The sequence below is a fragment of the Solanum tuberosum genome, unplaced genomic scaffold (genome assembly GCF_000226075.1).
Source record: "Solanum tuberosum cultivar DM 1-3 516 R44 unplaced genomic scaffold, SolTub_3.0 scf00882, whole genome shotgun sequence".
NCBI classification, from domain to species: domain Eukaryota; kingdom Viridiplantae; phylum Streptophyta; class Magnoliopsida; order Solanales; family Solanaceae; genus Solanum; species Solanum tuberosum.
Window position 1 is genome coordinate 44,724 of NW_006239803.1, and position 15,938 is coordinate 60,661.

General features: G+C 33.3%; 2 protein-coding genes across 2 annotated transcripts; one reads left to right on the plus strand and one right to left on the minus strand.

Annotated features, from left to right (window-relative positions):
• Positions 1 to 2,137: 2,137 nt before the first annotated feature.
• LOC107059170 (uncharacterized protein DDB_G0286423-like) lies at positions 2,138 to 2,482 on the minus strand. The gene has a single exon (XM_015305620.1). The coding sequence runs from the start codon at positions 2,480 to 2,482 to the stop codon at positions 2,138 to 2,140; it is 345 nt and encodes a 114-aa protein (XP_015161106.1).
• A 1,804-nt stretch (positions 2,483 to 4,286) lies between these two features.
• Positions 4,287 to 15,229, plus strand: LOC102602053 (tetratricopeptide repeat protein 33-like). The gene is made up of 6 exons (XM_015305621.1): positions 4,287 to 4,499; positions 12,345 to 12,411; positions 13,268 to 13,444; positions 13,996 to 14,027; positions 14,746 to 14,832; positions 15,167 to 15,229. Exons 1-6 carry the CDS (start codon positions 4,287 to 4,289, stop codon positions 15,227 to 15,229), a joined length of 639 nt encoding a protein of 212 aa, XP_015161107.1.
• The last annotated feature ends 709 nt before the right edge of the window (positions 15,230 to 15,938 follow it).

The following is a 15,938-nucleotide window of genomic DNA, read 5'->3' on the forward strand; positions in this document are numbered from 1 at the left end:
TCAATATTGGTGAGTCACAACTTGAATCTTTGAGTGCATAATTGATCTTTGCATGAGTAAAGTGAGTCTTGTTGTGTGCATTCATGATTGATTCTTATGTAGCACTGTTTGAGACACCCTTTTTGAAAAGTTGAACTCGAGTTGCTTGAGGACAAGCAAAAGTTTAAGTTGGGGGTGTTGATGAGTCCACAGTTTGGACTCATTTAGGGCTATATTTTGATAGAATTAGTGTCCTCAAATGCATATTTGTCTCAATATCTGATGAGAATACTTAAGTTTCAGGTATTTGTAGTTTGAGGCAAAGCATGGACACTACTTGGCAAGAAGGAACAAGGCGGCTGAAAAGAATGAAGAAATGAAGGCCTGAAGATCGCCGATCCCAGTTGGCGAGTCACCGATCGGCCTAGAGATAGCCTTTTGTTCCAGTACGCTGAGCCCTAAAGGAAAAGGTCAAGTTGGCGATGAAATGGAGAAGTCGGTGTGTCGCTGAACAGTTTCGCGAAGAAGTACCATATCGCCCAACGACTCAAAATGCGAAGAGGCTAAAGGCTAAAGCAGGAAGGCGATGAAATCGATTAAACGGCGGATCGCCGAATGTATCGGCGATCCCGACTAACTTTGCCTAAGGGTCCTTCGCAACACATTTTCAAACACTATAAATGCTTGTTTAAATTTCTAGCTTAGTATCATATCACTATTATTCTTAGAACTTTCTACAGTCTTTAGAGAGTGTAAGTTTTAGAGCGTTTTGGAAACTTTGTTCTAAGACCTTAAAGATTCAAATGGTTTCAACTCCAAGAAATTGGACTTGGGTCTCGAAGATTCTTCACTCTTGACGTGTTTTAAGACTTAATCTTTCATACCCAATTGATGGAAACTGATATTGGTATAAATTTTTATATCTTTTACCTGTCTAGCTAAAACCTCAATTCTTGGGGTGTGATTTTGTGACTATGGGTTAGATTATCTATTGGGTCTTGCTTGTTGATGGTTTATTTGTTGTTTAAATGTGATTTTGTTTAGTAGTTGTGTATGAACTTAATGGAGTTGTAGTTGCAAGTACAATTTCATCTTAGTATTTTCGGCTTGCGAGAGAGAAAGGTCATAAAACTAAGACTACTAAATTGATAGCCGGTGGTATTAGGTCGACATGGGTTCAACTCGAGAGAGTGAATCCTAGTCCTTTTCCCACATATTCAGCTCGAGAGAGTGAATGGCCTAAGGCGGAGGCTGTGCTTAAAGCGGCAACTTGGTGTTCGAGAGAAACCGAGTCGATTCGGGGTAAGTTGCTTGAGAGAGAATTTCCCCCTACTATAGTCTAGCCTAGTCACAAATACTCAACAATTTACTATCAAAAGAATGTACCCGACATTTTAGTTTATCTCGTAATCCTATCACATCCCAAGAATCCCGTATCTCTATCTAGTTTTCGTATATTTTCGTTGTTTGTAGTTGTTAATTAATACAAAACCCCCATTGATAATTGACGCTTGCGTCACCCCCTTTAGATTTAGTATGTTTATATTCGATAATGTCTATAGCTATGACTAATTACAACTAAATTTTATTTTTCTATTAATTCTCAAAACCACTCCCTTGGGATTCGACCCCAACCCATTCGGTTGGGTTATATTAATATTGTACGATCATAGACACTAGAATTGGAAGTTTTGTCTGGATTACGCAAACATCACTTTCTTAAGTGTGTAACTTTAGGAAGAGGTTCAGAAGGAGGATGACATCTCAGTCTAGTCACTATGGCAAATTCTTTCATGCCAAAACAAATCGACATGCCACAGTAGTTTATTCAAATCTCATCCATTTTCTTGTTCTTATTCTCGAAAGCTTCATCATCATCTCCCTTATACTTGATCCTGCGCTTCAAAATATCATACACCATGCTCATTTGAAACGTGCATTGTTAACCTCCGACAAATCAAGAAAGTATCCAAAATAGCTGGACTTAAAGAAATTCTCCAACTTTTCATCCATCAATATTGTTCTAAAAGCATCAAATTTGGCGTCCATGGCTGATTTTACAACAAAATCACCTGTCAAATTTGTAGGGTCATCTATAGGCATCTCTACCTAAAACTTGTCAATATTAAAAGTTTTGACAACATCTTCATCTCCTTCCTCACTTTTCAATATCATCTCCTTCATCACTTTCATTTTCATCTCCTTCCTCTTCATCTCCTTCCTCACTTTCTTTTTCACCTTCCTCCTCATCTTCTTTATCATTTTCAGTTTCTTCATTATCGCCATCTTTATCATTTATTTCTTTTTCTTCTTCATTTTTATTTTTATCTTCCTCCTCTACAATTTCCATATTTTCATTCTGTTTCTGTACATCTACAGAAGGTAACACATAATATTTATGTGAAATAACTTGTTCAAAAAGTTCTTCTAATGGTGTTTGTACTTTAGCTACTTTACTTGATTTATCAGAGACTGATTCACTTGGTTTTCTTTTGGAAGCCATTTTATCTAAAAGTACAAAAAAAAATAAAAATTACAATCAATTTGTGCATCATTCAAAAAAAGATAGCAATTAACAGTGAAGATTCATATAGCTGACCCTAACTAGCTTGGAACTGAGGCATGATTGTTGTTTCTTAAGCCAGAGACAATTTACATGTCGAAGATGAAAAGAAACACAGAACAAACTATATACGAAAGTTCAACCAATCACCAGAACTAGGACATTTCATATTCTTATATTGTCCAGACATTACAAGGTTCAACAAACAAATGCATGTTGAATTCTTTACCTACTTCAGCCATAAAAGCAAACTAGCACCTCTTCAGTTAAAATCTTGTTTAGAGCAAGAGGACTAACTCCCAAAACTTGCCTTTTTTTTTCCTTTTTTCTAGCAGTGATGTCTGGATCACTCAACAAAGTATCCCTTACTAAGTTCAATTACTTTTTCCACTTTTTTTCAGGTTATATTAAAACCAAGAGAAAAAAGTTGGTTCCTTTTTTTTAACTTATCTCATGAATCTAATTCATTTCTCTGAACACCAGTAGTCATAAATTAAGGGGAAAAAATGTGCAGACAATAAGATTTGTGATCAAGGATTTATTCTAAAAGCTGAAATGGTCCCAAATCTATAATTGTCTATATTACAATGTACAATAAATGGTATTCTGTTAAACCTATACATCATACATGTACAAACTCAATCGAAAATCTTCAGACACAGAAAAAGGAAGTCGACAAGTGAGGCTTGCACAAGTGGTTGAACACATTCATCATCAACATGTAGATGGAGGGTTAATCGAGTCACGTTGGAAGGTACATGAGAACACTATTAATCCTCCTGGGATGGGTGGTTAAAAAAATAAAAAGGGGCAGTCACTCTCCACAGTCAACAAAATAAACTATCAATGAAACTTTTAGATCATCCAACTTTGCCAAATTTTGGTAATAACAGATACATAAATATGCAGGAAGTAAGTAGAACAATCAGTTGGTCCACTTTCTAAAGCATAAACAAGGAAAAGCTTCATTGTCTCAACCTGAATCGCACAAAATCTGGGCAGCGCTTGAGGGAAGAGTATATGCAAATTGTAACCTCCCTCAGAATAGTCTCTTAGCAGTATTTCATTCAAAAAAAAAAACTAAAAAGCCCTAATTTTTTTCAAAAAAATAAAGCATTACCTGCAAATCGTTGTTCCCTTGGATAGTTAGAATAGAAGAATCGGAAGTTCAAAGTACGGTCGTCGGAAGTTCAAAGTTGCCAGAGAAATTGATTGTCCCAATCGAAGCAATTTGGAATTTTTAAACGTTTTCTGTAGAGAGAGAGAGATGAGAACGTTTGAGAGAGGGAGTGGAAAGTTTGTTTATTTAGTGGGTGGATTGTTTTGTATTTTTAAAAATATTATAAGTTGTTGAAAATGTTTATTGAGTCCACAATTAACTTAATTTAATATTTAAGTGTGTTTGACCTTTTCTTGGTCAAAATAGTTATCAATAGTTAATTCAAAACTTAAAGGATATCTTTTCTTCAATTTTCTCTAGAGAGTGTAAATAGTAGTTCTCCAACTCTCTAAATTTGAAGAATAGAGAGTGATATGGAGGTGGGTTGGAGTGCCCATTCTCTATTTTACTCTTCAAATATAGAGAATGGAGAGTAAAATAGAGGTGGGTTGGAGATGGTCTAAGGGAGTAATATTTGTGACCTTTTTGCAATAGAGATAAAATTTGTTTGAGCATACATTGAAATTAACCTTTTGATTTAGCTGGCAACCAAAATAGTGAAACAGCTCGAAGAAGAAGATGAAGATGACATGGAAGAATCAGAGCAAGAAGGACCCCAACAAGAGACCTATTTCCCAATTCGAAAACCTCCATTTCGATCCTACTGACGATTCCACTTTTCCCGAGGAAAAACTTCCTAAAAATGAAGAGATTTCTAATGTTAATGGAGATGATGATGATAACGATACAATCAAGCTTGTTGAGTCCTGTCAACAACAAGGAAATAAGCTTGTTGAGGTATTTCCTCACATGGGTTCCTCTTATTTTTTCTGTATTTTATCTAATTTTTCTCCTTTTCAATCTGGATGAGGTTATTCACTGTGTATAATTTACAATTGTTGTTTGTTCTTTCTATTATATGAGCATAAATTTTTTTTAAAAATAGATTGTTGATTAGTTTTAGCAAATTGTTGTTAGATAGTCATTTGATATTGTTTATCTATATTTATTAGTTGGAAATAAAGTAAAAGATTATCTTATGTTTTTTCTAGTGTTGTTCTAAAGGAGTATTAGTAATTTCAATAGTTCTAAGTTGTTTATCATTCTTATTTAGCCTTCATTTACTTGAGTATTTAGGAATTAAGTTGGTATTCTGGTTAGCCTGAGGTAATAGTGGTGTTTGGACTAATGTTCATGTATTTCAAGTATTGGACTGATCCTTACATCCATACATAATAATGTTGTTCATCAAGGTTTAAGCAAATGGAAAGGAATCACCAAACTTTTTGCCTCAGTTTCATTAAATTCGCATATACCATGATCTCCGTTGGCTCCTAAACTACTTAGCGACACCCTTGGGTGCATTGTCGTCCAACCTTTTTACTCCCTTCTTCCCATCATTGTCTCTCTAAATCTCTATTTCTTTGTCACTTACTCTTTCTCTTCCTTCTCTCTGTTTTCTTCTTCCTTGTTCCCCTTCTTTTTTCATATTAGTAGTAACTCTATATCTTCTAAGGAACTCCATGATAAGGCAAGCTGGGTGTGTTGTTAGTATTAGGGAGGTTTTTACAAGTTTTCAAAACTTCTTCAACCTTTCGTTTCTAACTTCAAAGAGCAACAAGAGCATATGATTTAGTGCTTCCACCTCTAGTTTTAGCCATACTTTATAATCTACAAGCAAAAACATATTTATCGACCACTAGTTGTTAACGTAACCAGAGAAAACCTAAAATAAAACATGCAAAATAAATAGCAGATCCAACAAAAATCAACAATATTGCGATTGATAGAAATGCCACTAAAGTCGATCAAAGTTTAGTAAAAATTTCAAAATCAATAGGTGAGATAAATATAAATTTTTTGTAAAGATATGGCACATGAGCCTAACTCAACACCAAAAGCTAGCTCAAAAGGAGAGGTTTGTCCAAGTCCATATAAGGAGACCAAATTTTCATCCCTCTACCGATGTGGGACTTCTTAACACTCCCCGCACGCCCAGACCTCAACTGAAGCGTGAACACTTCTAAATGGGGGCCCAACATCGGTGAACAATAAATTGGGATAGGTCTGGCTCTGATACCATGTAAAGATATGACACCTGGACCTAACTCAACTCCAAAAGCTAGCTCATGAGCGGACGTTTGTCCAAGTCCATATAAAGAGACCAAATTCCCATCTCTCTACTGATGTGGGACTTCTTAACAATTTTTAAAAAAAAATAGAAACCAAATAGGGTCAAAATATTTATATCCAAACAAAAACGTCATTAGAGACCACAAATATTCATGGAATACGGCGAAAAAATTTCATCCGAAACAAGAACATGAAGAAAAACAGTCTTGAAAAAGGAGTCATTAAATCACTACACTACTACAACAAAATAAACAACCAAATACGGCTAAAAATTACTGAAAAACACCATTACAGAAGATTCAACTTACCAAAGATGAAAGCTTTGAACTTGAGGAAGAAGATTGAATAAAACAAATGAAGATTTGAGAGGGGTATAGGACGATGAAATGATTGAATAAGTTAATGGAAGAGAAGTGGGTGAAATGGTTAATTATACTGATTTCATCTTTCAAGAATAGAAGATGTTCTTGAAAGATGAAAAGTCTTGCACTTGGAGAAGAAGAAACGTCGGAACAGAAACAAACAGAGATTCAGAAAATATTTGCCTCGATTTTCATCAAATAATAATATTTTTTAAAATGTATAGGGATTATAATATATTCTTGTAAAGTTATATCTTTTCCCCAAGCTTTTTTTTTTTTTTAAAAAAAAAAAGCCCTTGACCCCACATTCCCAAAAAAAAGCCCTCGACCCCAAATTCACAAATATACCCCAACTTTTAAAAAGGTCAAAGAGACCCATGACCCCACACTTTTTTCTTTTTTAAAAGCCCAATCCTAGAAAATAAAGCAAAAATAACTTAAGTGGGTATAGAGTAAATTAAGTTATAAAAGTGTCCCCAATGTCAATTCTTCTCAAGAAACTACGTAGTTATATTGTTCAAGCTAAATTACAGAAAACTAATTATTATTTTATTTTTAAAACTCTTGCTTGGAATATATGTTTATGTGGATGTGTGATTTCGGATTGGTAATTTTAATGTGAAGCCATGTGTGTTATTAAGAAATTGTGTGTGGATGAGCTAGGAAATTAATTTTCATGCCAATTTAAATTACTGAAAACTAATTTTCTATATAGTTTATTTATTTATATTGCATGGTTGTGTGTGTGTTGTTGGGGTAATAGGTTTGTGTGGATTTGTAGATTAATCAGGATGACTTTTATATAATTTGTTAGACATTTCTAGGAAATGGTCAATTTATTTAAAAGATACTTAACCAATTAAAGAGAAAATTGATTTTATTTTTCCATGTAATTTCACTATCTTCATTACTAGCGCATCGTAATTTTTTTTTTATAGGAAGCATGTCCCTTTCATAATCTTACCTAGAAAAGTATCTTAAATCTCAAATAATCAGCTAGCTAGCTAGATGTGTTTTAAAATATATATGAATGGCACAAAGAAATTAATACGTAAGTAATATAAGATTTAATGACTTTGCAAATTCAGGGATAAGCGCACTCAAATTATTAATTTCAACTTCAATTTTTCATGTCTATACCTTTTGCTTGAAAACTTTATAATGCTTAATACATAGAATATCTTCTAAAATTAACAATATATGTAATTTCTGGTTGAATTTCTAAGTTAGTTCAGGTAAGATTAAGAGAACGGGTGTGTTTGGTATGAAGTTACATATTTTTCAATTTTATCATTATTGGTTCAATCTGGGATCAAGATCGGGGATAGGTCTCAAGTCGATGTTAACATCAACGTCATTGGGTGTCGGGTCGAGGTTGGGGTCGGTGTTCAAATCCTGGGCTAGAGTTAGGCTAGGGTCAAGTAGAGAATCAAGTTCTACAGTGGGATGGAGTCAGTATAGAGGATTGGGGCTAGGATCATGTCTCGGGTTGGTATTGGGGTCAAGTCGGGGTGGAGACCCTTCAGCGTTATAGGATATAGTTATTTCAATATTTATCTTTAAAATGCTCACCTCATATTAAAATAATAATTCGAGTACTCTTTTTTTTAAACTAAAAAATAACGAGGATAGGGAATGAGGAAGAAGAAATGAGGGAAGGATTATAATTAAGGATGGAAAATCGAACCTCAAGTGGAAGTTCAGATAGTCAATCACCAATCAACTGAATACGTATGTAATAAGAGTCTTCGAAATTTGAGTTGAGAAATTAACAACGGAATAGCACTATAGAGGAAAACTAACAAACGGAAACGAAGACTCATGTTACAGTTTAGAACATTCTTTAAGGTTAATTAATAAAGGAAAAATCACTCTCATTGAAAAACAAAATACTACACCATATGTAGTTACAGACTTATAGTATTGTAAAGACCGAATCAGGTAAATAGTGTAAGCCTTTTTTATAATACTGGCGATGTATATAGTTAAACCCTCAAAAACTTCATAATCAAATAAATACTATTTTATTCAATAATATTTGCATAATCCAAAAGGCAAGTTCATTACTACTAAGAGGAGGTGCCATCAGAGGGGTTAATCTTTTTCTTATCATTCTTGAAAGTGGACACCACAGCTTTGCCTAGCTTTTCAACAACCATTTTCTTCACTGACTTCTTATCTTTCTTTGGAAACACACTTCCAATATTCTTTGATGTGCCTACTTTGCTCTTTCCATTATTCTCCATATCTCTTCTCTTCTCTTAAAATAAAATTAATTATGAATATGAGCAAGTGTAGTGTATTATTGCTTTGTTGCTTTAACTTTTGATGCTTTGAGGAGTTCATATATATGTTGAGGTATTTATAGGAGTTTAGGCTTTGTTTATGGTATTCTTCACAATGTTTTCATGTAACTTCTTCATGAATTTCTAAGTTGGCTCATGTAAGATTTTAAGCACATTGTTGTATGTTTCGTGCAATATGGAATGTGTTTGTGTGTGTGGAATTCATATTTAATTTATTTATATCTCATATCTTATGTTATTAACAAGTGTGAGCTCATATTTGAAATTCTTTCTGCCTCAATTTATATGAAGAGGTTCAGAATATGACGGTCAACAACTTTAATTTTCTTATTAAGAAATTCAGATATAAACTGTTCAAACATTTTAAAATAAAATTTAAAAACTACACGAAATATTCTACGAGTCAACATAACTGCTAATATTTTCAAAAGTTTGAGAAACTCATATTGTTGCACGGGTTGTGTCATTTGTGTGTGTATTGGAGGAGGAGTGGGTAATTTGTGGGTTAGCGTGGGTGTGTGGATTAATTAAGATGACTCCTATTAAATTTGACTCATAATAAGATATGTAGATAGTAATTTACATAACGGAAAAATGTCCCTACCATAATATTTACATGAAAAAACATCTCGACCTCAAATCAAAGAAACATATTATAACACATACTCTAAATAATACGTAAAGGATTTTATTAATGTAATAAGCGTGTGGGCCAAAATCTTCTCAAATCTTGTTGTGTTCATTTCCTTTACCGTGTTCTCATATTTGTTTGTATTTTTGTGTTTGTAAGGTGTAAAGGGGATTTAATTGTAATGGAAAAATTCTTTTGGCCAGAATTTCGCCAGAGTGATAAAATAATATATTTTACACTATGTTATTTTATCTTTTTGAACATTTTTACCATTTTAACTTTAATACCTTTTAATTAAAAAATAGAAAAAAGATTAGTTTATTTTAAAATAAAAAAGATATTTTATAGACTTTTTAAATTTCTGGCCAAATTCTCTAGTCATTTAGCATTACCCGTAAAGTAAATTTTGTGGATTAATTATTTGTGTTTCTTGAAAACATATACCCCCTCCATTTCATATTAAATAAACATCTTATTAAAAATATTTGTCTCAGATTACTCGATCACTTACTAAATTAGGATAAAATTAATTATTTTTTTCTTATTTTACCCCTATAATTAGTATGGTCGTTGAAAGTTTAAACAAACTTTAAAGACTCAAGAATTTCTTTTGGCGTGGGATGATGTCATTGGTTCTTTTCTTCTCTTATCCTCTCGGGAGCTTCATTTCGGAGTCGACGTTCAAGAGGGTAATTAATATGAACAAAGTAAAATTAATCAATATAATAATGATTTCTTAATTACCACGTAAAATAGAAAGTGCTCATCTAATATGAGACAGAGGGAGTATCTCTTATCATTATTCTACTATCACTACAAGAAAACTATGAATTAAATGGGGATTTTCCTGGGAATTAGTATGAAAATTTGCAGGAAAATAAGTTTCCTGCGAATTTTCATACTAATCCCCAAGAAAATCCCATGTAATTCACACTTTTTTTGTAGTGTATCTTATTCTTCAATTTTATTATAATTGATTATTTCATTTGCTTCGGTTATCAAATTATTTTTTGCTGCTGCTATTCTCTTCTCCTTTATTTTTTATATCCACTGTATTTTCTTTCCATTCTTATTTTTTTATATATATGTTTTACTTGAGGTAATGCTCTATCAAAAATTAAACAATCTCTTTACTTTCATAAAATAAAGACAACTTAAAGTTGTATTAATATTGTGTTATTGTATGAATAGAAGCATAAATAAGATAGTTGGTTTGCTTAGCGTGATCGTTACAGCCCTTTGGCGTTATACGATTGCGATTTCAATATTTATCTAAATTTTCACCTCTTATTAAAATGAAAATTTGAGTATATTTTTTAGAAAAGAAAAATTGGGAAAGGGATTACAAGGCAGAAAATTGAACCAACTAATTGAACTATTAAGATTTCTCAAAATTCGAGCACTTCACTTTAGTTTATATTTAGAAATTAACAATGAAATTACACTATTGAAGAGGGAAATTAACAAATGGAAACGGAAACGAAAACTCGTGTTACAACTTACAACATGCTTAAATGTTTTAATTAATAAAGGAAATATCACTCTCATAGAAAAACAAAATACTACACCATAGTTTATTAAATGAGTTTAATTTATATACATCAACAATATAATAAAGAAGATAAACAATGTAAACATTATTCTTTACAATACTGGAGATGTATATAAGTTAAACCCTCGAAATACATTAGAATCAAATAAATACATTATTCAATAATATTAGCACAATCTTAAAAGCAAGTTGATTATAGTAAGGGGACTAAGATGTGCCATCAGAGGGGTTAATCTTCTTCTTATCATTCTTGAAAGTGGACACCACAGTTTTACCTATCTTTTCAAAAGCCATTTTCTTCACTGATTTCTTATCTTTCTTTGGAAACACACTTCCATTGTTTGATGTGCCTACTTTGCCCTTTCCATTATTCTCCATATCTCTTCTCTTACAAATAAATAATTAATTAAATATGAGGGAGTATAGTGTATTATTGTTTGTTGCTTTAACTTGTGATGCTTTGAGGAGTTCATGTGCTTAGGTATTTATAGGAGTTTAGGCTTTATTTATGGTATTCTTCTTAATGTTTTCATGTAACTTCTTCATCAATTTCTAAGTTGGCTCATGTAACATTTTGAGAACATTGTTGTTATTTCGTGCATGGAATGTGTGATTGTGTGTGTTTATGTGTGTGTGTTTGTAATTCATATTTATTTATATCTCTAAGTCTTGTGTTATTAAAAAGTGTGAGTTGCGCTAATGGCCATGAAACTATTGATTTATAATTATAATCTTATAATTGTGTGTGTGTGTTGTTTTGGAGTTCGTATATTTATATTTCTAAGTTTTGTGTTATTAAATTGTGCGAGTTCTTATAGATGTGGTAATCACCCCAATTTTAATTATAATCTAATTATTTAATACTCTTCTGCTTCAATTTTATGTGAAGGGGTTCAGAGTTAGTATGAGGGTTAACATATTTGATTTGATTATGAATTCGAGTAAAGACTCTATAAGTACTTTAAAATAAAATTTATAAATTTAATAATTACACGAAAAGTACTACAAATCAACATAGCTACTAGTTTGTGTGGGTGGGTGGATTAATTAGGATGTCTCCTATAACCTATTTAAGCGTGTGGGCCAAATCTCCTTAAATTATTATTTTTTCAATTCGTTTATGTGTCCTGGTGTTAAAGATGTGAAATTTTTAAACAAATTCTGAAATATAGATTGAGATTAGCTTTAGCAAATTGCTGTTAGATGGTATGGTTATCACTTGCTATTGTTTATCTTTATTGATTAGTTGGAAATGAAGTAAAGATTATCTTATGTTAGTGATGAGGTTTTTTCTAGTGTTATAATAAAGGAGTATTAGTAATTTCAATAGTTCTAAGTTGTTTATCATTCTTATTTAGCCTTCATTTACTTTTTGGACATACTTGAGTATCTGAGAATTAAATTGGTATTCCGGTTAGCCTGAGATAATCGTTGTCTATTGTAAAATCAAGTACATGTTTTATATTATGCTCTGTATATTTCATTTTTAATTCAGTTAATCAAACATCTACAAAAAGAAGTATATATATATACACTATAATCCCCACATTATAATCCTGCGTATAACTTATTTTGCGAACCAAACAAACCCTTAGAAACCCTTAGAGTTGGAGGTCAAAAGTTCAGTCTTTCAAACAGTTGCCTTGCTATGTGAAATAGGAAGGCTATTTGCCAAATGGTTGTACTGCAGTTTGCACCATCACTTATAACTGGACATCAACGTTCAGTAAGTTAACTATAAGAGGGTGAACTAAAGTGAAGAGTTGAGTCTTGAAACTAGCCTCTTTGTAATGTAGAAAGTAAGAATATACACAGCTGCTTGTCACACATTTGTTGAGGAGGAAGGGGATATAAGTGGTCTTTCACTAATACTTTTATCTTAAAGATGAACTTTAGCGCGATGGTAAGTTGAGTGTGAAATGACCTCAATATGAAGTATATTTTGCAAAAGCACAATGGTAAATCTACTGCAGAAAGTAAGTCTTAATACAGTTGCTTGTATAATGGTAAGGTTGTACTACATTTTGCATTAATACTAATAGCTGAGGCTAAACACAATGCTAACTTTATTTTATGGTGGCTCTGAAGTTGAAGAAAGTTTTAAAAATAGCCTCCGCATAGAATAAAAAGTTAAGGCTATGTACAGATTTTTAGTACCAAAAGTTGCACTAACAATTAAAGGTGAGATTCAACACATTGGTGAGTAAGTATATGTTGAGGTGAGAACCTTTTTTGGAGGTCTCCAACGTATCCTAAATGCTGAGGAATATAACATTACAAGTTTCAAGAAAAAACGTATATGTTGAGGTGAGTGGATGTCAGAAGTTCTCTTGTAGATAGCCTGGTTGCGGTTCAGAGAGTGAGGCTATGCACACATGACCTCTTTTTCAAACCTCAATATCTATCTTGCAAGGATCCTTTTTACCTCTGGATAAGGGTGTGAGACTCTTACCACGTTTGGTCATTCAAACCCTCATTGAGTCCTCGAGGAATATTTTTTTGGATGAGTGATTTCGAACACTTCATTGATTGTTGCTATCATTTCCAAATTCCAACAGCATGATCCAGCAGCTGGGGTTAAGTCTCTCTTCTTTTCATTTTTATTTTTTTATTTTTGAAGGAAGGGAAATATCGTGAAGCACTTGGGAAGTGGGAATCTGCTCTGCTTTTGATGCCAGATCGTGCCATTCTGCATGAACAGAAGGCTCAAATTTTGCTTGAACTTGGAGAGACATGGAAGGCGCTACAAGCTGCTACTCGTATGTTTTGATACTCACATTAATTCGAATGAAATTCTCCTCATTTCCTGAGCAAATTATGCTGAGATAATGTCAATTCACAAACATATTTTACTTGGATTTATTTTCAATGCTATATCTCATTAAAGGTTATGCACCTACTTTTAGGCTCTGAAGCTTCTTAGTGCCTACTTTTGACTCATCTTTAAGGTTATGGACAAATCTGGCAAATATATCATTTCAAATATGATCTTGATAACAGCCAAATGTGGGAACCTAGAGCAAGACTAAGTTTATTTTTTACTTATCTTTTCCTTGGCATTGGAAGATTTTTCTTTTCCACATTCTTCCTGTTGTAAATCTATATCTGGCATATAGATATTCAAAGATGGATTTTAGCCTACTTTCATGGTCACTAATGCCCTCTTGGCATATAGATATTCAAAGATGGATTTTAGCCTACTTTCATGGTCACTAATGTCCTCTTAAGTCATTGATCTGTGTTTGTGTATAAAATAACTTCAGATGATATATTTCATGACTCATATGTAACCTGCTTCCTGTTTGAGCAGGTGCAACTGAGTTGGAACCAAGCTGGGGTGAGGTGTGTGTGAAACTGTTGATCATTCGGTTTTACTATTGTTTCACCTGTTGTTAATATACCTGCTTTAGGCATGTAAACGCAACTCTTAGTGCTCTGCAATAATTGGGAACCCTCACCATCCTTGCTTAATATCATGGGGGATCCTGATGAACAATGTAACATATTTTTTATCTGTGATCTATTCAGTTTCAATACTTCTAAGACTAATTTGTCAAACTTCAACTGGCTATAAGTGTCATGGGCTAGTTTTCATGTGCAAAGTCCTCTGGATTTCAGCCTTAATTGTTCACCCCAATGTGCATGTTACTTCCTTTCTGTTCTACCTCTTCCTGCATCTATTCCCTAGACTAGGCAAATTCAATGCTTCTATGTCTTCACTTGGTAATAAATTACTGGCTTTAGAGGTTAAGATAGGTAATTAGTGGTGTACCGACAAGCTACCTCATGATAGAAGCAGCTTTGCACTTTGAACTTCCTGGTCATACTTGCGTGCATAGTTAAGCTTAGAGAGCTTGATGGAATGATCAAGCAAAAGGCACTCTCTTTTTCTATTCCGTTTCCATAATCCAAACTATTTACAGCTTTGGAAAATGAAGCTTAGACTAAAAGGCAGTTGACTGCAAGCTTCTGGTTCTTAGGGAACGGTCAATTTCTACTATCACTAGAATGTACACTACTTTATTCCAGTGCTTATTGCTAGTTCTTCTGTCTGTTGCAGGCGTGGGTCACCCTTGGTAGAGCACAGCTGAATTATGGTGAGCCTGACAGTGCTATAGAAAGCTTAGACAGAGCACTAGCCATCAAGGTATAGATTAAATTTATAACTAATGCTCACGCTTGCTTCTTCTGAGGATCTTTTTTAACTGAGATGTTTCCTTTATGAGTAAATGGATATTCTTTGCTTTTAATGTATTACGCCAATACCAAAGGTCAATATTACTACCTTTGTATCTGGAGGACAAACTGTCTTTTGAGATTTAAGCAATTGTCTAACTCTATTCATCTTGCTTCTATCACATCCTAGTTCTGAAATGTTCAGTGGAATATTGTGCTAAGTGTGTCAGATTGATTGCCTTTGTAATTGATGCTCACGTGTTCAGTAAACCACTTACGCACCATAAATCGGATTTGTTTTGCAGCCAGACTCTGCTGAGGCTCGTAATGATCGACAAGCTGCCTTGCATCATATTTCAGAGGAGTAAAAACAGTTACAGTACATTCAGGTTTGAGCATGAACCAACACCGTTTTTCTGTAGGGGACCAAACTGAGAGCACTTGAAGGTTTGAAAACGTAGGGTTAATCTCATTACCGATGATGCTTTGTTCCGATAAAATCCTGAGGCTAGGGAATATCTTCTGTCACATTTGACTTCGAGTCAAGGTTTCAAAATGCTGGTTCAGCTATAGAAAGAGGTGTAGGTGTGCATATCAGTGAGGAGAGAAAATAGCCAGAAGGGTTGACAATGATGAAACATGATGCCTGGGCACTGAAATGTCTACTTGTAATATAGATGATCCTCTATGGCCTCTAACATTGAGTTACTTCATACTTATGTTTGTTTGATTATTCTGATTAGTAATATATATATATATATATATATACACACACGTCCTGGTGTGCAAATCAAGTGAATGACGTTTTTTACGTTCAAAAAGTGCATCTGATTTGTCTTTTTACCTTAGAGGTGAACGATCAAAGGTGTAAAATATGCTTTTTAAATGGAGCAGTCTGAATGCTTGTTCAGTTTATAAAATCAATGTCATGTTGTGTCTATTTTACCATTGCTATTAAATATTGTATTTATTTTTCAATGTTTAGATAACTTATATTTAATAAGGGTGATTTGATAAAATTACCCTATCATTTACTGCTTTTTAATCTCTGTGCTAAGTTAATATAGTGGACAACTA